Raw genomic sequence first — 26,231 nt, forward strand, 5'->3', positions numbered from 1 at the left:
CCCGCGGAGGAGGAGCTTAGAGCTGGGCCTCTTAGTTAAGAGGCCAACACACCCCCAACACACCCCCTGGCTCCCACAGCCAATCAGAGAAAGAGAGACCCGGCCACACATTGCCTCTATAAACCACAGGCTCGGCATTCCCGGCAAGAGCGAGAGCGGGACGGCTCCAGTGGGGTGGACTTAATCAGCCAGGCCCCGGGAGCGCAGTACCAGAGAGGGGAAAAGGGGGAAGGAAAGAAAGGAGAAAAAGTAGTTGAGGGAAAGGAGAGGAGAAAAGAAAAAGGCAGAGAGGTAAGGAAAGAAAAGAGAGGAGAAGAAAAAAGTATAAAAGAGTAGGGAGAAAAGCAGAGCGCAGGGGAAAGCAGCGCGCCCCGGCTTCCCTCCCGAGAGCCCTGGGGATCCGAGCCGGAGCCGGAACCGGAGTGCAGAGAGCGGTGGCAGCCTAGGCAGCGGCGGCGGAGTCGAGCGCACGGCGAGAAACATGGACTCCGGAGGCAAGGTAAGAACCGCGCTTAGAGAACTAAGAACTAAGTCCCCACCGAGAGGCCGCGGGCCATGCCGCTCTCCCGCCCCCGGCCCCAGGCTAGGCGAGCGGCGTGCTCGGCTAGTGATGCGAGGGGAGGGGCTGAGTCACCGGCGGCTTCCGGCTCCGCGGGCTCAGATCCCGGAGTGCCCAGCAGTACCCCACCCCCCGGGGACTGCCGGGGGCCCCAGAAGGCTCTGGGGGTGGAGGCGAAGGAGCATGGGGGGCCTACGCAGCAGGTGGCTGTTCCCCAGTCCGGCCGAGCCTGGAGATTCGGGGCATCGCCGAGGGGAGCGTGGCGTGGCGCCCCCAGTCCGGCCCAGCCGCGTGGTGTGTGCGTAGAAGGCCCTCTTGGGCTCCTGACGCCTAACGTGATCCGGTGCCGAGACCTGCATGCCCAGGGAATGTCCGGGGAAGTGGGGACTTGGGGCCGTGGCGGGGGTCGAAGGGCCCCGGGCTAGAAAGGTGCGGAGCGCGCGCGCCTTCCTTCGCTTCCCGAGGCGTGGTGCCTCCGCCCCTGTCCCCGCCTCTCCGGACTGGCTAGGGGCCAGCCGCCGGCGGGAATTTGAGGGAATCTGCGCCCCCGGCCCAGTCTGGCGGCTGCACTCCCCCCACTCCCTGGAAGCCACCAGTTTGACCGCCAGGCCTCTTCTGGCACAGTGGAGAGCCGAGGCCGTCATTCTGAGGTCGAGTTCTGCCTCTGCCAATTCCTGGCCGTGTGACTGTGGGCAAGTCGCTTCCCCTCTCTCTGGTCATGTGAAATAAGGGAGCTAGAGTAAGATCCCTTAGGTCCCTTTTCCCTCTCCTGCTGTGTGATCGGCGCAGGGCGCAAGCGCTCCAAGCGGGGGGCCGGCTGGGTGGGCGAGGGCTGACACTAAACCTTGGAATGGAAGATCTTGTCTCGGAGTCAGCCCTGGGCAAAGGAGAGACCTGGGGCTGGGTGGGGGCCCTGGTGATGTCAGCTGGGCAAACAAGCCTCTCGAAAAGGCACATCTGGCGAGTGGAAATTTATAAACTGATTGAAAGAAACCAAATTACAGTTGTGAAAGGGGAGGGCGCGTACGTGGGACTGTGAACTAGCAGGGAAACAGTTCCAGTCCCTCTCACTGCCACCCCCAAGTTTAGGGAGGTGGCGGGAAGTTTGGAGACCCTCATGGTCAGCAGGGAACAAAGGGTCCTATAGGGATTCCTAAGCGCGAGGCACTCCCCCATCTCTGACCTCGGTGGTCCAAGATTCCTCAGCTACACCGCAACTCCCTCCTTGCTGGGCCTTGGTGGGGCTCGGGCTCCTGACTTCGCCTCACCTCTCCCCAGGAGCCGAAGGAGAAAAGATGCTCTAGGACTCCGGTCCTAGACTCCAAGGGGAAGGACTTTTAGCTAATGTGGCTGTGTCGGGGAGGAGGGAGAGGGGGCGGGCGAGCCGAAGTTGCACGTTCCGCACGCACTAAGCCTTCTCTCTGGGGCTGGCCTCTCCCTGGCAGAGCCCTCCCCCAACTCTCCCACCCTCCTCTCCCTCCTGAGCTCTGTAGCTACCGGAAATTGGGGTGAGGGGCTAGGGGGGGAGGGGCTTCCCAGAGTTTGCTTCGGATTGGCCACACAGGCCGAGCCCCCTCTCCCACCTTCAACTACAGCCCCGAAGCTGCCCGACTGCAGATCCAGACATTCACAAGACCGGGTGGTCTCTTGGGAGAAGGAATCATAGTCCGGGGGAGGCAGGGACACACCTCAACTCCCTACCCCCTGTCCTTCTCTTGCTTCTTGTCTGAGGGACTGGAAAGATACAAAAAGGAGAAAGTTGAAGGCTGAGTGAGTTCTAGCTTCCTGGCAGAAGGGGAAAGGGGGATGGGAGAGGAGTAAAGAGACAGTCTCATCTCTCTTCCCCTCATAGGTCCTGGAAGGATCTGAACCCCACACCAAGCACAGCTCAGTCTAGGTGGGCACCCAGAGGGGCAGCAGGGAGGCCAAAGTGTCAGGATCTGGTTTACCAGGACTCTCAGATTGAACCCCACCCATCTTAGGGAGAGCACTTCCCGGGAACGACTGGCGTAGTTTTTCCTAGGGATACCTAGACAAATCTACCCCTCCGAATACTCTCACATGCTTCATCTCCAGGTTAATTCCTTTTCTCTTCACCTTTCAGGTTGGGGAGGGGGGGAAGCACTGAGGACCCTCTCAATCAGGAACAAATTACAACCTAGAGCATATCACTAGTGTGGGGAAAAGGTTTTCACAAAGCTTTGTGGAGGGAACATTGGACTTGGAGACACAACACCTTGAGTTCCTATCTCTACCACTTGTTGGCAATATAACCTTAGGGCCACCTTCTGAAGTTACCTCCTGAAGTGAAGGGGATGGGAACAGGTGCTACCAAGGTACCTTCTTACCTCTAACGTTTTGTGATCTATTTATTTTGTACGTAGTGGGAGAATTAAGAGGCCCAGAGGAAGGATCGAGGTTAGGATTAGAACCTCAATCTTCTGATATCTACTTCAGCTCTTTCCCATGAGCCCTCAGGCCCTACAATGCCCCCCTCTCTATACCATGCTCTACGTGTGTGTCTGTTTCTACACACATCCATGAACTGAATAAGGTTACAGTACCTCCCTCTTCCTCAGGCCATAGGTTCTTCAGTTTAGAACTAGAAGGAAAATCCAAGTTCTAGTGCTCTCATTTTACAGATGGGTAAACCGAGGCTCAAAGAGAGAGGAGGTATAACTTGCCTAAAGTCATACCAGGATTTACATATCAGAGCCAGGATTTGAATCAGGACTTTAACTCCAAATTCCAGCCCTCTCTCCATTATACCATCCTGCTTTATTATATTATCTAAACATGAGGGCTACTTTCAATATGACTCAAGAGAAATAGGGTTTTAATGAGGTTAAACTGTTTATATTCCTACATGGGAAGGTGATACTTGTAACTCTTAAGAACTTTATCATTATTAAGGCTTGTATTTGAAAGTAGACAGAGGGTACCATGTGAGTTGACTATGATGGGATGATTTTTTGAAAATGAGAGCTGTGCTAGGAGAAGGGGGAAGGGAGAGGTGGAGTGGGGTAAATTATCTCACATAAGATAGGTATGAAAGAGCTATTATAGCGGAGAAATAGATGGGGGGGTAGCAATGCTTGCACCTTAATCACTGGAATTGGCTCAAAGAGGGAATACATAGTTGGGTATAGAAATCATCTTATCCTACAGGGAAGTAGGAGGGGAAGGGGATAAGGTGAGGGGCTGATTGAAGACAGGATGGATTAAGGGAGGCAGTAGCCAGAAGCCAAAGACTTTTGATGAGGGTAAAAAGAGAAGGATAAGCAGGGGGAAAAAAATAAGACAGTAATCATAACTCATGAATGTGATGAACTTACCCATAAAACAGACTAGATAGCAAAATGGATTAAAAACCAGAATCCAACAATACATTTACAGGAAACACTTTTGGAACAAAGAAATACAGTAAAAATAAGGGGCAGAATCTCTTATTCAGATGAGGCAAAAAAGAAGGGCAGGGAGAGGGTAACAATCATGATCTCAGACAAAGCAAAAGCAAAAAAAAAAGATCTAATTTTAAAAGATAAGCAGGAGAACTGCATTTTATTAAAAGGTACTACAATGAAATAATATTAGTACTAAACATATATGTACTAAATGGCATACCATCCAAATTCTTAAAGGAAAAGTTAAATGAGTTATAGGCGGAAATAGACAGTAAAGGGTCTCAACTTTCCCCTCTCAGAACTAGACAAATCCAACCACAAAGTAAACAAGATATTAAGGAGAGGAATAGAATTTTAGAAAAGTTAGATATGGTAGACCTCTGGAGAAAACTGAATGAGAATAGTAGAAGTATACCTTCTCAGTTGTACATGACATGTACACAAAAACTGACGATGCATTAGGGCATAAAAATATCACGATCAAATGCAGAAACGAAGAAATATTAAATGTATCCTTTTCAGATCATAATAGAATAAAAAGTTACATTCAATAATGGTCCTTGCAAACATAGATTAAGAATTAATTGGAAACTAAATCTAACCCCCAAAATAAATGAGTCAAATGAATCATAAAAACAATCAATACTTTCATTAGAGAATGGCAATGAGATAACATAACAAAATTTATAGGAAGCAGCAGTACGTTGAGGAATCCCTAAATATGTCAATGAAATAGAAAAAAACGCATTAATTGGGCATGCAATTTTTAAAAATAGAAAAAGAACAAATTAAAAATCCCTAATTAAACACCAAAATGGAAATCCTAGAAAATCAAAGGAGGGATTAATAAAATTGAAAGAAAAAAACATTGAACTAATAAGCAAAATTGAGGAACTATTTTTTTTGGGGGGGGGGACGGGAAGTAGATAAACCACTGGTTAGTTTGATCTAGAAAAAATAGACTTGAGACCTGATCTAGAAAGTTGCAGGGAGCAGGTCCCATCCTGATATGGCAGCTTCACCCAGAGTAAGTGACCAAATTTAAGGGCTGCAACCAAGCCTTCTGGACAGTGGGCCCCTTGGAGTTAAATTTAGGGAAATGGTGATTGAGGTGATTCAGTAGTTACTTAAGAATTTAAGATTGTATGGGGAATGAGCCCTTCCTGATGATGAGAGGAAGGGAGGGTGCCTCCCATCTAGGGTTCAGACCTTTCATCCAGGCTTCTACCTGGCTCTTTCTATGTGTCCGTAAAGGCCAAGGCCTTCAGTATAACAGCTTAGCTGGGGGAATCTGTTGGGGGGAAGACTATTTGTCATAAATGTTAGTTTTCATTTAAACTGCTAGTACCAGAGAGGCTGGCGCGAACCCTGAGACAAGAACTTCTTTGTTTCTTCATTCCTGTATTTGCCTTGTAGAATGACCCATACTTTTTTGTGCTTTTTCAGGGACTAGGAATTAAATTAGTCTCAGCTGTTAGTAGAATCAGGAGACTAGGGTTCCTACTTCTGTCCTTATTCACTTTGTGACTTTATCTATATTAGTTTCCCACTCTGAACTTGTTTTTCCATCTGTAAAGTAAGGGTTACTCTTTTATCCAGTGATTCTGGGACTCAAGTGAGAATATATACATGTAATCTGTAACAAAGAGGGAAAGGACTTTAGAGAATTTATTCTGTTTATTTATTTATTCTTTCAAGAATTATTCTGTTTAACCCCTTCATTTTAGAGAAAGGTAAACTGAGACCCAGAGAAGAAATCAAACATTTATTGGGAAAGGGAAGGGAAAACGCAAGATCTTGAATACCTAGAGGTCTGACATTCTGAGAATTTACCTAGCCTGCTTGACCTGGTAAATCATTTCATGTTCTCTGCTAGAGAAATTCTCCCCTGCCCAATTTCCCTGAAAGCTAGTTATATCCTTGCAGATGGTCTCCTGGACGTCCTTTCCCTTGTTCACTCCTATATACCTGTTAAGGGAGAAAGAGAGAAAGTTCTGTCTTCGCACTGGGCTACCATTTTGACAGCACCAGAGACTAACTCTGTCCTGCTCTTTGAGAGAGATACTCAAATACTTTAGAACCTTAAGGTCATAAAATATCAGAGCTAGGAGGGACCTTAGAACATAATGTCAGAGCTGAGAGGAAGTAGAGAACATCCTGGATTAGGACTGGGAGGGACCTGAGAACACCCAGTACTCACACTGGGAGAGATCTTAGAATGTAGAATGTTGCAGATTAGGGCACAGACTCATTCAATATCTGAGCTGGAAGGAATCTCAGGATGTAGTTTCTTCTGATCTTAACAAATACCAAGTAAAATGAGGACTTTGAATATACATGGTACAAAGGGGGGATTGTGAAACTATGAATTTCTATCATGTACAGTTTGCTTTTCCTTTTAAGTATATCATAAATTCAGCAGAGATACAGGGTGTCATCAGACAGGGCTCTTAGAACATAGAACGAAAGGATTGGGAGAGAGGAAACTTAGAATATCTGGAGCTGCTAGAGACCTCACGCATAGACTGGTAGAACTATGAAGACCATTTAGCCCACCTACCTCATTTTACTGATGGGAAAACTAAGACCCTGAGAAAAGGAAGTGACCTAATGAAAGGCAATCAGCAAATGCTTCTTAGGTGCTTCTGTATCCCTTTTCTTTCCCTTGCTGCATTTTACCTCCATCTTCTGCACCTACAAGACAGCCTGCCAACACACACACACACACACACACACACACACACACACACACACACACACACACACACACTCTCTCTCTCTCTCTCTCTCTCTCTCTTTCTCTTTCTCTCTTCTGCTCACTTTCAAACATTACCTCCTCACAGTCTGCTAATCAAAGAAAAAAGTTGTGGGGAGCTAAAGATTTAGAACTGAAAAAAGTGGACTCTGAAGCAAAGTTGCCCATTTCAGATTGAATGTAAAAAATGTGGCCTTGTGCCTACTCGTTCTGGGCCTGCCTGGGACCGGGTCCTGCTCACCCCAAGCCTGAGCCAGTTCCAGATCCTTATTAATCAGATTGTAACTGCAGCTGATTCCAGCCTTCCCCAAGATACCTGGTCATGAGATGTAAGCTCAGAGCTTCCTTTGAACACCAAGGGGCCCTTTCTTGAGTGCTGGGGGGGAATACAAAGTTAGAGAGCCAGTGAAATGAACCTAATCCTGTCATGCATTCCATCATACCCATCATCTGACAGGGCAGATGCCACCAAGGGACGGAACAGGAGAGCCCAGCCTTGAAATCAGTGTAGCTGGTCTGTTAACAATCAGCTTCAGCTGAGCTCCCAAGGGGGTTGAGTATCTAGAGATGTTCCTGCCTCAGTAAAAAGCCCCTGACTTCTAACCTCCTATCTCATTTAATAATAATAGTAACATTTGTCGATGTATATCTCCTAGGGTATCTCCTTTGATCTTTATGGCAACCTTATGATGGAAGTGACTGTTATCAATGTCATTTTACAGATAAGAAAACAGTTTTGGGGGTTCTTTTGTTTTTTTTTTTTTATTATTTTAGTGACTAACCCAGGCCATACAGCTATTAAGTGCCTGGGCCTAGATTTGAACTCAGCATCTTCCTGACTCCAGGTCCTGTGCTCATCTCCTATCTCTCCTTCATGAGAGACTAGTCATTGAGCTAGGGTATAGAAAAAGGATTCCTTCCAGACCAGACTGTCCTAGTGCAGTTAAAACAAGATTTCTGTTTACACAAAATTCATTTATACAAGAAAATTCCAAAGGAGAGCCCTTTGCTAGCCCTGAAGCCAGGGCCACCAAATTTCTGTATCTCAGAGCTTCCAGGTTCCTAAATCCCCAATCTCTGCATGTGTTGGCAGAGGGAAATACCTGGAAACATTTGATTCTTTGATCTGTCTGCCTGTTTGTGGAAGCTAGAATGGGATGAGATCTCCCTGGAGCAGAGGGAGAAGACTCAGTCAGAGCTGATCCTGAAGCCAAACACCAGAACCCAGGAAGAAGTCATTTGATTTCAGGATAATGAGAACCTAACACCCAGAGGTCACGTGAAGGTCATCCAGGTGTATGATGTCTGCCCTACCGGGCCAGTTCCTGACTGAGAGGCTTTCTGACAGATTAAGTTATGGACTGCTGCCCAACACAATGTTTAGGAGTAGGAATTAGGAGGCCTGGGTTCTAATCTTGTACTTGCAACATGCTTGACCCAGGGCAAGTCCCTTTTTATCATTTGGAGCCTCAGTTTCCTCATCTGTAAAATAGGCATCTGGGTTGGACTAAGTAGACTTCCCTCTCTGAAATTATGTGATTAAAAAAAATTTGCAAATCCAGAAGGAAAAGAAGTAGAAACTAAGATAGGCTTTTGGGGCCCCCCAGTTTTCTTTCTAACCCTTATCTTTATAAAATGCTTCTACTCTGGGCCTGTGAGGTCTCTCAAAGGCCTGTCAGATAAGGCATCATTCACTCAGAGGTGGAAGGGACATTTGGTGCCATCGAGGTCAGCGTGTATGTGGGGCAGATGCTCTCTGCATCATCCCACCTGACAAATGATCCATCCAGCCCTCATTTGGCAACCTCCCCAGAGTTACTTCCCAAGGCCACTAGCTCATGCCATCTGAGGATGGTGTTTTTCATTGCTAGAAAGTCTTCCCTGATGTACAGCATCATTATTTCTGGTTCAGCTGGGAACCCTCAGGAGCAGAAAGAGTCCTGATCTCTCTTGCCCAAGATGGTCCCTCATATTCATTCCTCTCCTACTGTACTTAGCTGGGAGATGGGGATGGGGGAGAGGAGGGAGCAGAAACAGAAGAGTCAGCCCTACCTGGGGAAAGTTCTAATTGAAACCAGACTCACATGCCCTTACTAAAAAGGCAATCCAAGACCTGTCCCTGCCTTAGCACTTTTCAGGACAAGGGCCAGAGGAAGATTGACTGACAAACTTCAGCTCTGGACAGCCCAGAATCAAGAAAAAAACAGCCTGATCCTAAGATGCAGAGTTATAAAAACCTAGGATGAGAAGGTAGAGCTAGGGTGAATGTTTGTACAGAGTTCTTCTGAGGAAAACATTTCTAACGACTCCAGGCTCCCAACAGTGGAGCAGGCTGCTTGTGTAGGTAGATAGGCAGTAACATTCTCATCACTGGAGGTATTCAGGTGAAGGCCAGGTAACTATGTGACTAGGTTCCTGTCAAAAGGCAGCCTACTTCCCCCTAGGAGTTGGACTTAGGGGTTCTGGCAAGAAAAGGAGAGAGTTTGAGCTGGGCCTTGAACCTGATATTCCGATCTTTCCCTTCTCAGGGGATGGTTCCTTGGAATTAAGGCGGAAATGGGCAGGGAAGGCTAGGAATTGTAAATGACTCATCTTTCGGCAGCACTTAAGGTTTACAATGTGATGTTTTATCATTATTTTCCAGATAAAAGAAACTGAGGCTTTGAAATAGAAAGTGGTTACCCAAGGTCACACAGAACTGAAATTGGAAACCGTTCACCTTTTGTCTGCAAGCAGTGGTCGGTTCTAGCTCACTAAATCTGCTCTATAACTGGGTCAAAGCTGCTTGCTACTTACCTCCTTCCCACTTTTTCTACCCCTAAAAGAGCTGCACCTCCCAGAGTCCAATGGGGACTTAGAAATACAACCCCTCTGCTGTTCAAATATTTCTCCGGGATGGACAGTCGACTTCAGTTCAGCTCCACCCAGCTCCTATCTCCTTCCCTCCACCCCTCTCTCTGAAGGCTGTTTGCTAAGGTTATCAGCTGAAGCTGATAAATCTAGCCCAGTTGCTCCAAGCTGGTAACCTTTCTTGGTAGGTTATCTACATTCCTCAGGGACATGGTGCACTTCATTTTTTTCCCTGAGCATCAGTTTGATCATCTGTGAAATGGGCATTAATACCACTTGCCACTGCTTGTCTTATAAAGGCTGTATCAATTATGGCATCTGGGAAAATGCCAGTAGAGTGATGGGATCTGTTATCATCCTCGGAAGGGTGACAACCCTGCTTTTCAGTCAGGCTCAGATCTGTGTTGTTTCAAAACCCAGCAGGGATAGGGAACCTGCAGCCTCCAGGCCCCATGTGGCTCTCTAGGTCCTCAAGTGCAGCCCTTTGAATCCAAACTTCACAGAATAAATCCCCTTAATAAAAAGATTTGTTCTGTAAAACTTGGATTCAATCAAAAGGCCTCACCTAAGGACCTAGAAGGCCACATGTTCCCCAGCCCTGTCCCAGAGCCTGTTTTCCCTAATCTGGAAACCAGTATTTATCTGGCACCACTTTTCTGTCTGTAACCCCTGGCCTTGCCCTCTGGGAGTTGAGAATTTGGGAGATAAGACCCGCACTGCATAGAACAATTATGGGCCGATTGTTTGATTGTGACTGCTACCCTGAGCTGTAGAAAGGACTGGAGGAGAGCTCCTGGCCTTTAGGAAGGTTTCCTGGAGAACTTGGAGCTGAGCTAGAATGGACCCAAAGCAGGAAGGGACATCAAGCAGGTTATGTAGTCTGGCCCCTTGGGTTTTACAGGTCCCCAGAAAAGTGAGGTCACCAGTGCCCAAGGACACACAGAGTAAGGGATATAAACCCAGGACTCCAAACTGAAATCCAGCCCTGGCCCCCAAGTTAGGCAAGACTCTTAGGGTCTTCTAGGGAAGGGAAGTAGGATCCGTGTGATCAAATGCTTGTAGGGGGAGGGAAGCTGTTGGCTGGGGCCCAAACCACAGCTCAAAATCTAGAGAGCTTGATAGCATAGAGACTTTTCCAGGGTGGCACAGAGATTTGGAGTCAGAGTATGTGAGTTCAAACTCTGTCGCCCCCTATCCATGCGTTTTCTTATCTGCCAAATCCAGCTGAAAAGCCTATATATGATTCTTCTTGGTCTAAGAAAGGTTTATTGAGAGGCACTGTAGTACAGTAGAAAAGATACTGACAATGAATGACCTTGGACAAATCACTTTTGTGAGTCTCAGTTTCCACCCCCTTTGAGAGTAGGGTATAGTTGATGTAGGTGTAAGTATTATCCCTCTTTTACAAATGAGGAAACTGAGCCTCAGAAAAATAAAGTGATATTAGTTTCAAGGTCACAAAAGACAGTAAGTGTCAGAGCCTGGATTTGAACTGGATCCAGAACCTTTTCCACTATTGTTTCTCTGCCTCACAATAAAAAGCTTCTCAGCCCCACTGCCCTTCCTTCACCCCTAGCAGAGGAGAAGGATTAGTTTAGACTTTTGAATTTAAAGGGAAACTAAGAATCCAGTCCCTTCATTTTGCAAAAGGCCATGAAGAACATGCTTGATAAACTTGTTCCCTGAGTGCAGCCTCAAGATAGAACCAAGGGAATGAGGGGAGCAGGAGGGCGGGCCCTTCTGGGGTAGTGCCTGGGGATGACCCTGGCAGGCCCACCCCACCTTGCCCTTTACAAGTACAGTACCAACAGTTAAATGAAAATTGATCTTTCCTCATACTTCACCAGCTTTGTTTCCGCAGCCCGGAAACTATGCTCTGCATTTCTCCAGAGAGATGAAGCTGTGTATCCACAAGGTCAGGGCTTCCCTAGGGCTCTCTCCTTCATTCCTCTCCCCTCTCTCTCCCTTTGTTCCCACTGAGAACTTCAGGTTACTCGATTGGGGAACCAAGGCCATGAGGGTCTGTCCAAGGGACTTTCCAGGTTTGCAAACCAACAAGTACCCAACTATGCCAATGCTAAGGAGATAAAATTTAAGCATTCATGATTATTGAGGGAGGAGAGAGAGACCCCAAACGGATGTGGGGGGTGGTAAAGAAATATTTCTAGTAGGTGACTCCTAGAACTGATCCTTAAAGTAAAAGAAAGAGCCTTTAAGAGGTGAGGGTTAGGAGGGAAAGAGTCCCTTCCATGTTAGACCAGCATGTACAAAGACTGGAGATCTGGAGAATGAGGAGTCAGCCAATTTGGCTGGAACGGCGAGTGCATAAAGGGGAATAATGTGAAATAAAAAGTTGAGGCTTTGGCCTTGGCCGAGAGGCCACTGTCCTGGGAAACTGGGCCCGGCATTGTCAGTCAGTGGCCTCACTAGTGTCCTGCTTCTCCTATGCAAATGGAGGAGCTGGGGAGGGGGGAGAGGCACCCCCATTTGTCCCTGCCTTTCCACTCCTATCCCAGCTCTTCACTTTATCACACCTAAGCAGTCTTATCAAATGAGATAAATGTTTAGCATAGTCCCTTGATTAATGTATGTTCCATGGAAATGTTTTATGTGACTTCATATATGCAATGTATAGTATCTCTTGCCTTGATAGCTAGGAGTACAAGAAAGGAGACAATTTGGGACTGAATAAAAATTTAAAAAAAATAAATGCCCATTCCTTTCTCTCTGCACACACACCCTCCCCCCAGCAACCCCTGCTTGTCTTCATCTTGTACCTCTCAGAGTTTACCCTGCATCTGCCTCCCTGACTGAGAATAGAAAATGTTAAGGGACAGTCGCCATGTCTGTTCTGATTACAACCTTTCCCCTCAGGGGCTCTGAATACAACCCAGAACCTCGCTGACTCCTCTGTCTTCTCTCCCCACAGCGGGTTACGGCCTCCCTCATGCTGGCTGTGGGTGGTGCTGTACTGGGATCCCTACAATTCGGCTACAACACTGGAGTCATCAATGCCCCACAGAAGGTAAGTACTAACACCCTCCCTCCCCCACCGCCACACACACACACACACACACACCCTCCCTTCATCCCTGTACACACCCTGACTACCACCAACACACTGTTCTCAGAAACCCCCAGGGTGACTAACTCTCAAGTTTCTGATCTCTCTCCCAACACAGTGGGATCCAAGAACTCTGATTGAGGGGGCTCGAGAGCCTCTCCAGAACTGCAGAAGGGAAACGGCTGTGTCCAGGGTCAATCTGTGTTTGGAATGTGGGTGCCTGGCAGGCCACACCCTCTGGGAGGGAGGCAGGTCACAAGCAGTCTGGGATGCTGAGTCATCCTCCATTAGCAGCAGGGATCTTTAACGGGGGTGACAGAAGTTCAGTCTAGTTCACCAAACTTCTATTGGGCACCTTGAACTGCTTGGCATCCAAAGCAGCATTTAGGGAAAACCTAGTCTTTGCCTACAGTCTAGGAGAGGGACAAGACACACACTCAGGCCACTGTAATGGACAAGACCCGATGATCCTAAGTCCAAGGAGGGGCCTTTTGGAAGGAGGTCATTACTGACAAAAGACCAGGGAAGGTTCATAGGGACCTCAGGTCTTCTCATCCAACCCCCTCACGGCTGATTCAGAATCAAGGCCCAGACTGGTTCAGCGACTTTCCTACAGGAGATGGCATTTGGGTTCAACTTTAAAAGGCAGATAGGAATTTACCAAGGTAATAAGGACATTTCAGATATAAGAAACAGTGGAGACAAAGGCCCAGCTTGGAAGCATGGGCATGTGGTAGGTCCAGGGACCTCAAGTGGATCAGTTTTGCTAGAATATAATCTTGTGCAGGGGGAAAGAGGGTAAGATAAGGTTAGAAAAGAGAATGGTAGCAGATCATAGTAGCCTTAAATGCCAGGAAGAGGAGCTCGGATTTTAATGTCTAGGCAATAGGGATTCCCTGAGAGCTTTTGAGGACTAACATGACTACCTTCAGGGATTTGGAAGATTAGTCCAGTAGACAGCACACAAACAAAGAATGGATTTGTCTAGGGCAGAAAGAAGAGGCATTAGGAGGAATTGTCTTAGACCAGGCTGGAGTGACTAGGACCTAACCTATGCTGGTAGCCATGGTATTAGAGCATATTTCTGTCCTATCTTGGGGTTAGGAATAGTTTTCCCTTTCTCTAGGAAATACCAGGACTTTCTAGGATCCTGACTAGTGAGAAGGATCCATGGTGATGTATCTGTCTTTGCCATGTAAAGTTGGGTACCCCAAGACATGTTATAGGAAGACTAATAACTTGGATTTCTATAGCGCTTTCTGGTTTATAACTCATTCCTTGAAATAATCATAGAAGGCAGGTAGCACAAAGTATTTTTGTCTCCTCTTTTATAAAAAAGGAAACCAAGACTCAGTCTTTTAACCAAGTGACGTGGCCACAGTGTTTAGCTAATGACGTTGGACTGTGGCCTCAGAATTTGCTTACTGCTACTCCACCCTTTGTACTTCTGAGGAACACTCTACTCATACATATGAGGATATTTTCCTAATTATGTATTAGAGATGCCTGGCCCCTCTCCTGGCTGAGAACCAGGAAGTAAGCTGGAGAATTCTGAAACAGACATCATAAAGTCCATTGATTCATTCATCCAAGATTTACAGAGAGCTTTCTAGAGCTGCCTGTGTCTCCCACCTCTGTCCCAGGTCAGCCTAAGCCACAGGACACTGCTTTCTTTGCAGATGTGGGTGTTACCTCAAAGGCACTCATACACAACAACCCTGGGAGGGAGGGAGGTACCGCATATATCATTACCTCCCATTTCACAGATGAGGAAACAAAGAAGCTTACAGAGTGGCCCATAATCACATATCGAGTTAAGAATAAGAGATAGGACTTAAACTCGGAACTGACTCCAGGGGCAGCTAATTAGAGTGCGCCAGATTTTGAGTCAGGAAGACTTTATCTTCATAAGTTCAAATCTGTCCTCAGACACTTACCAGCTGTGTGACCCTGGGCGAGTCACTTCGCCCTGTTTGCCTCAGTTTCTGAATTTGTAAAATGATCTGGAAAAGGAAATGACAAATCACTCCAGTATCTTTGACAAGGAAACCCCAAATGGGGTTACAGAGAGTCAGACATGACTGAAAATTACTAAATGACTTTCTGACTCCAAGTTTGGCAGTATCTAGAAATTTCAAGGGGGTGGGGGGAGGAATCACTGCAAAGTGAATTAAAATAAATCACTGCTATCATTAGGCCTAGCTGCTGACAAAGCAGGCATCCCTAATACAATTGGACAGAGTCAGGGGATCTGGGCTCAAATCTTGCCTTAGACAGTTGCTAGTAATTTGGCCCTAGGTGAGTCTCTTAGCCTCCCTGGATTTCTTCATCTCTAAAATGAAGGATCTAAGATTCTAGAGTTCCCTCTAGCTCTACAACTATGATCCTCAGAACTAGTTACCAGAAGGTGACACAAGCACAGGCACGTTCCCAACCCACGGCTCTTGTCTACCTGAGCTGTCCTTGCACAGGGACTAGCTTAATCTGCCCTGATTCCCCCAAGGAGACAAAAGAAAGACCAGTGGGGGAGGGGAAAGCCAGGCCCCATGGGAAACAGCTCATTTCTATTGACCATCCCTTCTGAATCTTAAAGAGCACTGAGCTCCCATCCAGAAAGCTTTGACCATTTCCCAAAGCACTGAACCTGGCAAAGACACCAGTACAGGGGACAGAGTCATGGACCACATCCAGGTGGGGAAATGTCCAATAGGGGACTGGAGGTCCTTAGGTAGAAGAGGGGCCAGAGAAGGAGACTGAAGTCAAAGACATCAGAGGGAGGAGGAAAAGGTAGGCAACAGTGTCACATTTGACTAAGATCAAAAGAACAAGGACTGAGAAAAAGCCCTGTTGGATTTGGCAAATAGGGAGTTGTTGGTGACCTCAGAACAGTCAGTGAAATGGTGGAGACAGAAGCCTGATTGTAGAGGATTAAGATGAGATGAACTCTGAGCTCCTCCCAGATTTTATGACTGGAGTAGAGTAGTGAGGAAATAGAGACAGTTCCGCTTGTCCCTCTCACCTCCCATCCCCCAAGGCAGTGTGTTGTCGCAGAATGAACACTGGAGTGATGGGACACCTGGGTGAGTCCCTGTTGTTCCACCAACTTGCTTTGTGACCTTAGCAAGTCCTTTTTCTCTTCCCCTTGGTTTCTTCCTCCATTTAATGAAAAGCTCAGATGAAAGAGGCTCTAAGTTCCCTTCCAGCTCTGAGGGTCTTTGGGATGGCAGGAAGGGTCCCAGCTGGGGCCTGAAATCCTCTACTACACATTCAGGCTCAGCCCTCAAAGGACTTCTTTTGAGAACCCCCTTTGGAGGGCCCTCTTCATACACCTTCCTCCACATACCTCCATCCCTCCCTTGTTGGGACCCTCAGTCAGACCCCAAAGCTAAGAAATCTTCCAAGTGTAGGTTTGAAAATCTGCCAGTTTCTCTGGAGGCCCCCCCCCCGGGTCAAGGAGCCCAGGATCAGTCTATCTCCCTTTCTCATTCCACCCAGCCCCCCAGATCAGATCAAGAGAAGGGGCAAACACCCTGAAATGGAAATGGTCTTGTCCTCTGAGTCCAGCCTGGTATCCACTCTTATTACTGACTTCCTGGGTGCCTTTCCTACAGGAACACCTGCTAAGGGTTGGGAGTTAGAGTAGAGATGATGGCTGTCTTCAAGTATTTGAAGGGCTTTCATGGGGGGAAGGATTTGTCTTCTCCTTGGTTCCCCCAGAACTGAACAAAGGAGAAAAATGTTGAAGTTACAAAGAGGAGAATTTGGTCAAATTCCTAACAATTAGATTTGTGCCATGCCGAATGAGCTGCCTCTATGGGTAGTAAGTTTTCAGACAAAAGCTGGATTTCTCAGATAATGTTGGGAGGGGAAGGAACTGTGATTCTTGTTCAGATTTCATGTAGGCTGGACCAAATGGCACCTAAGGGCCCTTTTCAATTCCAGACTCTGATTCTGATATTGAGATTCAGTTTAGTTATCTGTGAAACTGGAATAACTCCAAACAGTCTCACTTAGCCAGTAGCTTCATCTACTCAAAGTGAAGCCAAGAACCAGGAAGGATTGCTTTCCTTTAGTTGCTCTGGTATGCCCGGAAAAGCATTAACTGTGGAGTCCAGGGAACTGGGTTTGGTTCTTCCCTAGGACACTTACTACTACCTTCAGTGATCTTGGGCAAATCCCTTAATCTCCATAGGGCTTACTCTCCTCACCTGTAAAATGAAGCAGCTTGAAGCAGATGACCCCTGAGACCCTTTCAACTACAGATCTAAGATTCTAAGTCTTCGAGTAGCTCCCTCCCATCACTATCCCTTAAAACTTCTAAGCTAGTGCCTCTGATCTCAATTACTCTTAGTGACACATGACTTGGCTAGACTTGTTTGCCTGACTTTCAAGGCCATAATGGATTAGGAAAAAACAGATTTAGTCTCGGAGTCTGAGCCAGCTAGACAGTGTTAGTATTAGAGAAAGAGGAAGGAAAACATGATGAGAGCAAGGTGTAACAGTTGACATGTAAAGAAAAGAGAAAGTGTAAAAGGGAGATGTAGAATTCCCAAAGCATTATGGGGCTATTGGGCATAGTGACAAAAAGTTGTCCCAGGAGCACGCATGTATACACACTCCCCATCCCATTCTCTGAAAAAGAGAAAGAGGTATGCTCGTGACTCACTTAAGTTTGAATTAGCATTGTTAACATGCTTCTCCATCACTTAAGTTTGAATTAGCATTGTTAACATGCTTCTCCATCACTTAAGTTTGAATTAGCATTGTTAACATGCTTCTCCGTCACTTTCTACAAAACAAATCAAACACTGATTTGTAATTTTCCCATTTCCCTAACAATAATAGGTTATAGAGGCAGGTTCAAGCTGGCTCCAGCATACCCCACCTCCCTACTCAAACCTCTCCAAGCCCAGGGGAGTAACTCACTATCTATTAATGAGCTTGAGTCTTGGAGAAATAGGTAGAAGGGTGATGTCTTCTGTCTGGTACCTCAGATACATTTCAGTAAGGTTTTCAACCTAAACAGTTAAAAGAACTCCTGCTATTTAACAGGCTAAACTGCTGTCTGGGAACCTCACTTATGTGCATTTATGGTGATGCTGAGAAGAGGCATCATTGGGTGAGGCCTGCTTCTTACCCTCCTCTTGAATTGACTTGAATTGGTCCAGGGTGAAGGAAGAGAACAGACCAAGAGAGCTGGGAGCAACTCCAGACTCTGATTCTGATTTTGAGCCTCTCTTAGTATATGATTAGGATAACTCCCATCTTCTGCCAGTAGTTTTCCCTGTCCAAAGTAAAGCCAAAAACCTGGAAGGATTGGTAATGGTGATAAAATTTGTTTCAATATAAGGGAAAATGATACCTGTTAGAGTTATCCAGAAGTGGGATGGGTTGCCATGCATGGTAGGGTAGTGAGTTCCTCGGCACTGTGGGTAACAACCAGACCATCTGTTTGTTAGGAATATTTAAGAAGAGATGCATGTGTGACTTGGCGCAAGTCATGTACGTTCTCCTGTACTTAGCTACGTTATCCCTGAATGAGAGGCTTGGATCGGATGACCTCTGGGGTCCTTCCTAGTCCTAGATCTTTCACTTTATGGACTAGAGGTCATTATTAACTCTGAGAATCTAGAGTTCTTCAAAGGAGGTAGCAGTTGAGTTGAGCACTGAAGGAAAGGCTATAGGTGGTAGTACTAACTGGTAGTAGTAGTAGTAGTAGTAGCAGGAGAACTAGTAATAATTAGCTAACATTTTTATATAGGGCTTTAAGCACTTTCATGTCATCTCATTTGATTCTCAGAACAACCCTGGAAAGCAGGTGCTCTTATTATCCCCATTTTACAGATGGGAAACTGAGGCAGGCAATGTTTAAGAGATTTGCCCAGGGTGACATAGCTAGTAAGTATCTGAGTTTGGATTTGAACTTGGGTCTTCCTGGCTCCAGAATTCTGTCCATGATGACATCAAGCCGCCTCAACTAGCCCCACAGAAAGGGCATTTCAGGCATCCCTCTTGGGGATGGTGAATTGGCCACTTTGCTTAGGCTTGAACATGAGATACATATCATGTGGTGGTACATAATGGGTGATGTGGGAGGCTTGACCTTAGGTAAGAATGAGCATTTATATACAGCCTAGTTGCCCCATACAGATTTCCACTCGACTAGTCCCCAGCCCTTTTGACCCAAGGAGATGGAAATGCATTGGTTTTCCTCCTTCATGGATTCCTTGTCTCTGTTCTACACACAAGTGACCCCCTGGGAACCTCAAGGCTTCACTCCAAAGTGGACCTTCTGCCTCTCTCCCTCACCTTTCCCTTCCCACCCCATGCCAGACCTCCTTACAAACTTCCCAGATAATGTAGAAGTATTCAGAAATATTTATACTCCAATTATAGATCAGACCTAGTTGCCCTGAGATTCCATGTTTCTGTAAATGGTTTTGGGGGAAGTCATTTCTCAGTACTTAGAGCCTAAAGAAATGAATGGCTGTAGACATGGGCATTGTGGATGGGGATGGCTTCCTTGTTCCTGTGTGCACAAGAGAAACTCATCCTTGGCCACTGAATTCTCCTAGCATCCTCCCCACCCTAACTTAATAAAGCTAAGGAGGTTGAATTATGAGCTCCTTTGGGGAGAAATGCCCCAGGACCTTCCTACTAGAATATTTGAGTCTACCCTCATGTTGGACAGACTGAGAAACAAGGTGAAATCAGAGGTCACTTGGTGCATTGGAGGTGGTCTTCAATGCCCGCTCCTCCAAAGGCACCCAACACTGCTCCCTCTTGTCCCCATTCAGTCCCAAGAGAAGTGAGTAGTGTGTGTACAGGAGAGGAGGGGAATTGGTGAACTACCTCCCTAAGGCAGCTCTGGGGAGGAGCGGAAATCAGGCTACGGTTTCCAGTTCTAACCAGACCTAGGTGATGTCATAGGGAAGAGGGCTGGGCCAGGCCAGGAGCTAAGATATCTGCCTTAGTGCTTCCTTGTGTCTTGGTTACTTAACTTAGAGTGTCCCTCAACCAGTCAGTCAACAAGCATCAGCACTTTCTATATGCCAGACACAATCCCTGCCCTCAAGGAGCTTATGGTCTATCTTTCATCCTTTCCTTGTGCCTCAGCTTCCCCACCTCTGTCGAAGTGGGTACAACTCAGCCATAGCTTGAGTCCCTTGGCCCTCCTCAAATCCATTAGACCACCTTCCCAACTTTTACCCCAAAGGCTAGGGTGGGGAAGGGTGTGTGTGAGGTAAGATAACTAGGGATTTTCCACTTGTAGCCCCAGAAGCAAAGAGAAAAAGGTGTCCACTCTTAAAGACTTCCCTCTCTGCCTTTCCTCATCTGCTGGATCTGGCTGATCCCAAGTCCCCTCTCTGATCCCCAGGATCAGAGTGTACCTACACTTTGTGTACCTACAGGTGGGGTTTTCCAGTCACTAGCTCTTAAATGTAGGTCCTTTGTGTCCACTTGTCAGTCATAGCTTCCTGCATTGGGGCACAAGCGGGCACCGCCTACTGCATACCACACTGTACTCCTGCCAACTTCAGTTCCTAACCTGGCTTCATCTCACCTGACTTGGTGGGGCAACTGAGCCTGGAGGGGTGGGCGTTACTATCTTGGAGACTCAGCCCTGCACTCAGGTGTTTGCATTTCCTGGAATCCTTCTTCCTTGTTCTACACCCACTCCCTTGTTCCCCTCCCCTACTCTGTGCAACCTCCATTCTCCATCCTCCAACTGCAAGCCAGGATTCTCTTGCCTCCTTTTTCCTGTTCTTTGGGGAAAGCTGTATTGGTGGGTGAAGTGGAGTGGGGGAGCTTTGGGGTGAGCTGGCAGTAGGGAGAGGAAGGATTTGGAACCTAGGCTCTTGGGTGTCACTCCCATGTAGCTGGACCTGAAAACATATACACACACACACCCCACACACACCCTCCTTTTCCTCCCACCCCCTCCTCCTGGCCTTGAGTGGAAGCCATCTGAATGGAAGAACCTGTCTTTCTGCTTTACCTCTCGGCTGGGCTGACAAAGCTGTTGTCACTGCCAAAACCCAGGTGGTGGGAGGGGCTTTGAGTCCTGCTTGCTAAGTTACGCCACCCAACTACAAGACCATGAGACAATTCATGGGGGCTTCAGAAGACTCCCGACGGACCAAGCTCTCACTCCCGGGCCACTTGTGGTCTGTGTCCCATCATCTAACAGACACTTTCCTTCCCACCACAGTCACAAAAGAAGGGCTATTTCTCAAAGTTCCTCCTCCGCAAGACTTTCCCTGATCTCTGAAATTCCACCATTAGTCACCTAGCACCAGCAACTTGAATCTCAGAACCTGGTGTACATCAGGAAAACCTCACTGATTGAACCACTCTAGATGATGGCGGGATGTCACTGCTAGAAGGGACCAATACTCTTACTTTAGAAAAGATGAAAGAAACTTGGGGTTTTGGAAAGGGGGAGTGGCTTACCTGTTCTAGTTCCTAGCCAAGGCTCTCCTTCAAAGGACTGGGATGTTTTCTTCACAGGTGATAGAGGAATTTTACAATAATACTTGGGTGAATCGATATAATGAACCCATTCCATCCACTACCCTGACCACTTTGTGGTCCCTCTCTGTGGCCATCTTCTCCGTCGGTGGTATGATCGGCTCCTTCTCCGTGGGTCTCTTTGTCAATCGTTTTGGCCGGTAAGAAAATAATATCCACTTAAGACACCCCAGTTCTATCCCCTTCCCTGTCTGCCTATTGCTTTCTTTTTAAACCTTTCATGGATACTTCTAATAACTTCTCCCATTCCATAGAATCTTCCCTTGTAACAGAGTAATAGAGGAAAACAAGAAATTGACCATGATTGACAACGTATGCCCCATTCCCCACCCATATTCCACCACCTCTGTGAGAATCACTCCCTTTGATGGCCTCTATCCTAGACTTTGACCCTTTGTGCCCCACCTCGTCCCCTTACCCTCATAACCCCAGACCCCTGATCTCTTGTCTCCCAGGCGGAACTCCATGCTAATGATGAACAGTCTGGCCTTTATTGCTGCTGTGCTCATGGGCTTCTCCAAAATGGCCAAGTCTTTTGAGATGCTGATCTTGGGGCGCTTCATTATTGGCTTGTACTGTGGCCTCACCACAGGCTTTGTGCCCATGTATGTAGGAGAAGTGTCACCCACAGCCCTGCGTGGAGCCTTGGGCACCCTTCACCAGCTAGGCATTGTCATTGGCATCCTCATCGCTCAGGTAAGTCCTTCTTTGGTGGGATTACCTCTTCCCTATCCATCCCTCTGCCTCTGAGCCTTCCCTAGAAACACAATCCTATCTCACCTAACCCCTTGAGCCAGGTAACTCTTGCTAAAATCTAATCTGAATCCTTCCAGTTCCATTTCAACTTTTTTGTCCTTTATGGACTTTTAAGTATTACTCCAAAACCAGTCTAGACCCAAGGGCTGGGACTGGTCAGTGAGCTTCCTGAAAGTGGGACTGGGGCTGGGCCTTTAAGGTAAGTAAGATTTGGATATATTAGAGAAAAGGATAAGACCTTCTCTCTAGGTAGGGAGGGGAGCTCAAATCTGAGCACAGCTTGGGAGTTAGGCTGTATTCCCAGAAGGAAGGATGAAATGACCTGGCTAGAGCAGAAGCCGCATAAAGTTAACAAAGGCCTTTCCTCTCCTCCTCCCAGCTATTTCCAAGTACTTGGGAGTAGAGGGCAAGATTTGCCCAGTAAGGACATTGACTCACTATGTGACCCCAGAGAAGTGACACCTCTCAGATTTATTTCCTCACCTGTAAAATGAAGGGATGGGACCAAATGGTCTCTGATGGGCCCTTCTAGCTGATCCTGTGTCTCAGGTCTGGATTCTTGGTTCCCCTAGGTGTTTGGCTTGGACTCCATCATGGGTAATGAAGAACTGTGGCCCCTTCTCTTGAGTTTCATCTTCATCCCATCAGTGATCCAGTGCGCCATACTTCCCTTCTGTCCTGAGAGCCCACGCTTCCTGCTCATCAACCGCAATGAAGAGAACAAGGCCAAGAGCGGTCAGTAGCCACCTGCTGCCATCTTTCTCCTTTGCCTGCCCTTCCGGACCTTGCTTGCGTACTCATAGTTCTAACCTCTCTTCCTAGTCCTGAAAAAACTTCGAGGAACCACTGATGTGAGTAGTGACCTTCAGGAGATGAAGGAGGAAAGCCGGCAGATGATGCGTGAGAAGAAAGTGACCATTCTGGAGTTGTTCCGCTCACCCATGTACCGGCAGCCAGTCCTCATCGCCGTGGTGCTCCAACTGTCCCAGCAGCTGTCTGGGATCAATGCTGTGAGTGGTCACCCACCTTGAATACAGTAGCTAGCCTCAGTGACCTCTTTCCCAGGCTCCCTTGTAGGACCTTGAATGGTACCATGAGCCCAACACTGGAACAGTGCATGTGGGCTTGCTGAATCCCAAAACCAACTACACTGATCCAACTTGGCCAGAAAGGATTCAAGTGAAATTTAAGCCTGACTCCTTTCCTGGCAGTCTGGGCTTCCCTTTTATCTTTGTTCTTCCCCTCTTTGTGTGACAGTCTCAGACCCTGCTGTATAGAGGCAGGGGATTGTAGTGGAATGACCTACATGGCTGCTCTCTGTTTTTCAGGTCTTCTATTACTCCACCAGCATCTTTGAGAAGTCTGGAGTGGAACAGCCAGTCTACGCCACCATTGGTTCCGGGGTGGTCAATACTGCATTCACTGTTGTGTCGGTGAGTTTCCAAGCCAGCCCATTCTTGGAATCTTTCTATCCCAGGGTTGGCCCCACAGGACCTTTTCCCAATGGATATTTCTACTGGGAGCTTTGCTTGTTCCAAGGAGAAGGGATCCTATTTCCCTATCCCTCTCCTCCATCTTCCCAGCACCAGCCCAGAAGCCTAACATTATCCCCCATCCCCAATACAGGATAATGGTGTGACAGCAACAGGAAGCTATGTCTCCCTGCACTATCTGGGGGTCCTGAACTTGGGATTAATGGCCCTACTAGACTGAAAGGGGGGTCGAGGGCTATGGCTGGTATGGAACCACAGAAGTGGGATAGGATGAAAGATGTGGGACAACATGATTCTGATGCCTCTACTCTGCCTGCAGCTGTTTGTGGTAGAGCGGGCTGGACGCCGGACTTTGCACCTCATTGGCCTAGCAGGCATGGCAGTCTGTGCTGTGCTCATGACGATCGCCCTGGCCCTGCTGGTGAGTCAGGCTCTACCTACCCCTGAGGAGGGATGGGGATCAAAGCCCCCAGTATGGAAATCGAGATTTCCTGAGTCCCCGGTCAGGGTCCCCTTAGAAGAGATTTTGATTAGGGAGGGACCTCATTTTGCAGAGGCCTAGAGAAACTGACTTGCCCAAGATTCTACGGACATCAAGTGGCAGTTCTCTGCATTAGAAACAAGCTCTTACCCAAGTCCTGTGATGGCACAGAGCCAGATTCTGTCCTGCTGCTTGGCAGGGATTCCTCATCCCACAGACAGCAAGAGTCCTTCTCAATAACAGCCCAGGAAGGTCCTTCCCCATCTCCAAGGGATGGAAAGCCAGAAAGGCTGAGCCCTCTGTGATAGGCCTGGGGAAATGTGCTGGCTAGACCATGTCCTCAACTAGTCCTTGAAGGGTAGGGTTCTTACCAGGCAACTACCCTCCAACCTCCCACATGGTTATGGACCATGGAGAAAGGGGAGGTATAGGGAAGGTATCCCTCAACTAACCAACCAACGCTGGGCTTGTACATAAGGACCAAGTGTCCTCTCTATGGCCAGACTGACAAGTGTGGGGAACATGACTGGTGGGAATGACAAGATGAAAAGAGTATAGGAATGAAACTTCCTGACCCTGTTTGGGACTTTGAGGAGGTCAATCTCTGCAGAGTCTCCCAGCTCCAAGTCTCTGTGTGGTGATTTATAAGCAAAGGTCACTAGAGCAGCCCTTTTTCCCTCTTCTTCTGAACAGGACCAGCTCCCCTGGATGTCCTACATAAGCATTGTTGCTATCTTTGGCTTTGTGGCTTTCTTTGAGATCGGCCCTGGCCCCATCCCATGGTTCATTGTAGCTGAGCTCTTCAGCCAGGGCCCTCGCCCAGCCGCCTTTGCTGTGGCTGGCCTGTCTAATTGGTCCTCCAACTTTATTGTGGGAATGTGCTTCCAGTATGTAGAGGTGAGTCCTTTTGTGCCCTGTCACTCCCCCACCTCCTGCCATCACCCCATGCCTTCTCAGATGTAGAGGTCACAGACCTGTTCTTTGTTCTCTGAATCTATGGCTACATTCAGTCTTCCCATAACCTAGAAATCAGGCAGCTAAGGCCTAGAGAGGAGCTTGGCTTGCTCAGGGTGACCCACCAAACCAGAACAAGCATCTCTCCAACCAGCTGAGCTACCCCTCTCCCCACAATGCTCTCCCCTTAGCTTATGGCCAACCCCTCCTTCTCCAAGGCCAGGCCTCTCACAGACACCCTTTGTGCATTTCAGCAACTGTGTGGCCCCTACGTCTTCATCATCTTCACTGTGTTGCTTGTCCTCTTCTTCATCTTCACCTACTTCAAAGTCCCTGAGACAAGGGGCCGGACCTTTGATGAAATTGCCTCTGGCTTCCGGCAAGGTGGAGCCAGCCAGAGTGACAAGACACCTGATGAGTTCCATAGCCTGGGAGCTGATTCCCAAGTGTGAGGAGTGGGATGGCAGTCTATCGTCTCTTGGCCAAGGGTTTGCCTGCTGGACTTCCTGAGCCCCAGGACTTTTCTCTCTCCTCCCCATCCCTCTCTGGCCCTCCCCAGCCTCACCATTCTGGACAAGAACAGATTACTGGGGCTCCTCTTCTCTGCCCTCCTGCCCTGGATCTCCAGGCATAAAAATCCGGCCAGAAGCACTGGCCAAGGACAAGCTAGGGCTGGAGCTCTCTCCTTCAAGATTGTGCACAGGAGGAAAAAAGTCAGAGCTGAATCTTTAGCAAACTTTAAAAAAAAAAAAACTTTAATTTTTTAAACATTAAATCCACTTGAGTCCCCCACCCTAACTGGGCCACAATGGGACATGTGAACTAGAGTGCCTGTGGCAGGGGGGTGGAGGAGATATTCTCAGACCTATTCCTTTCTTATCCACTACACTAATCTATAGGGCTGGATCTACAACCAAGAACAGACACACTAACCCAGCATGAGTTCCCCCCTTCCCTGCTACAGCCTTCCAAACAGGCTCTCTTCTCCCACTCCCCACCTCCACCCCCAGAAGAATCTCTCTGTTCAGGGGCTGGCTGGACACACTCTGGGGAGCAGGGAAGGGTTGGGAGGAGGGGCACAGGCTCCCAGGCTGCCACCTTGCCACCAGCAGCCCCAAACCAGAAGGTGGTTGCCAAATGGAACCTTGGAGGGAGGGGTGACATACAGAACTAGCTGCCTGAGGGCGCTGACAGTGTCAGGGGACATGGCTATGTCTAGCCTGTCGTGTATAGATCAGAAGATATTTATATGTATTATATATATATTTTGTTTGTTGTAAGTTATAGTATTTCTGGTGGATAGGACAACCTGTAAATAACCCTGCACATCCATTCCCCAGTATCCAGAGCCGAAAGGTGCACTTATAAAGCCTGATTTCTACA

At 47.6% G+C, this 26,231-nt stretch overlaps 1 protein-coding gene across 1 annotated transcript; it reads left to right on the forward strand.

The window, feature by feature from the left end:
• Positions 1–105: 105 nt before the first annotated feature.
• Positions 106–26,231, forward strand: SLC2A1 (solute carrier family 2 member 1). Its single transcript, XM_072609704.1, has 10 exons — positions 106–499; positions 12,498–12,593; positions 21,144–21,304; positions 21,620–21,860; positions 22,493–22,655; positions 22,743–22,930; positions 23,249–23,353; positions 23,733–23,834; positions 24,588–24,791; positions 25,103–26,231. The coding sequence occupies exons 1-10, from the start codon at positions 482–484 to the stop codon at positions 25,298–25,300; spliced, it is 1,476 nt and encodes a 491-aa protein (XP_072465805.1). The 5' UTR covers positions 106–481; the 3' UTR covers positions 25,301–26,231.

This window comes from Notamacropus eugenii, chromosome 5 (assembly GCF_028372415.1).
Source record: "Notamacropus eugenii isolate mMacEug1 chromosome 5, mMacEug1.pri_v2, whole genome shotgun sequence".
In the NCBI taxonomy this organism is placed as follows: Eukaryota; Metazoa; Chordata; class Mammalia; order Diprotodontia; family Macropodidae; genus Notamacropus; species Notamacropus eugenii.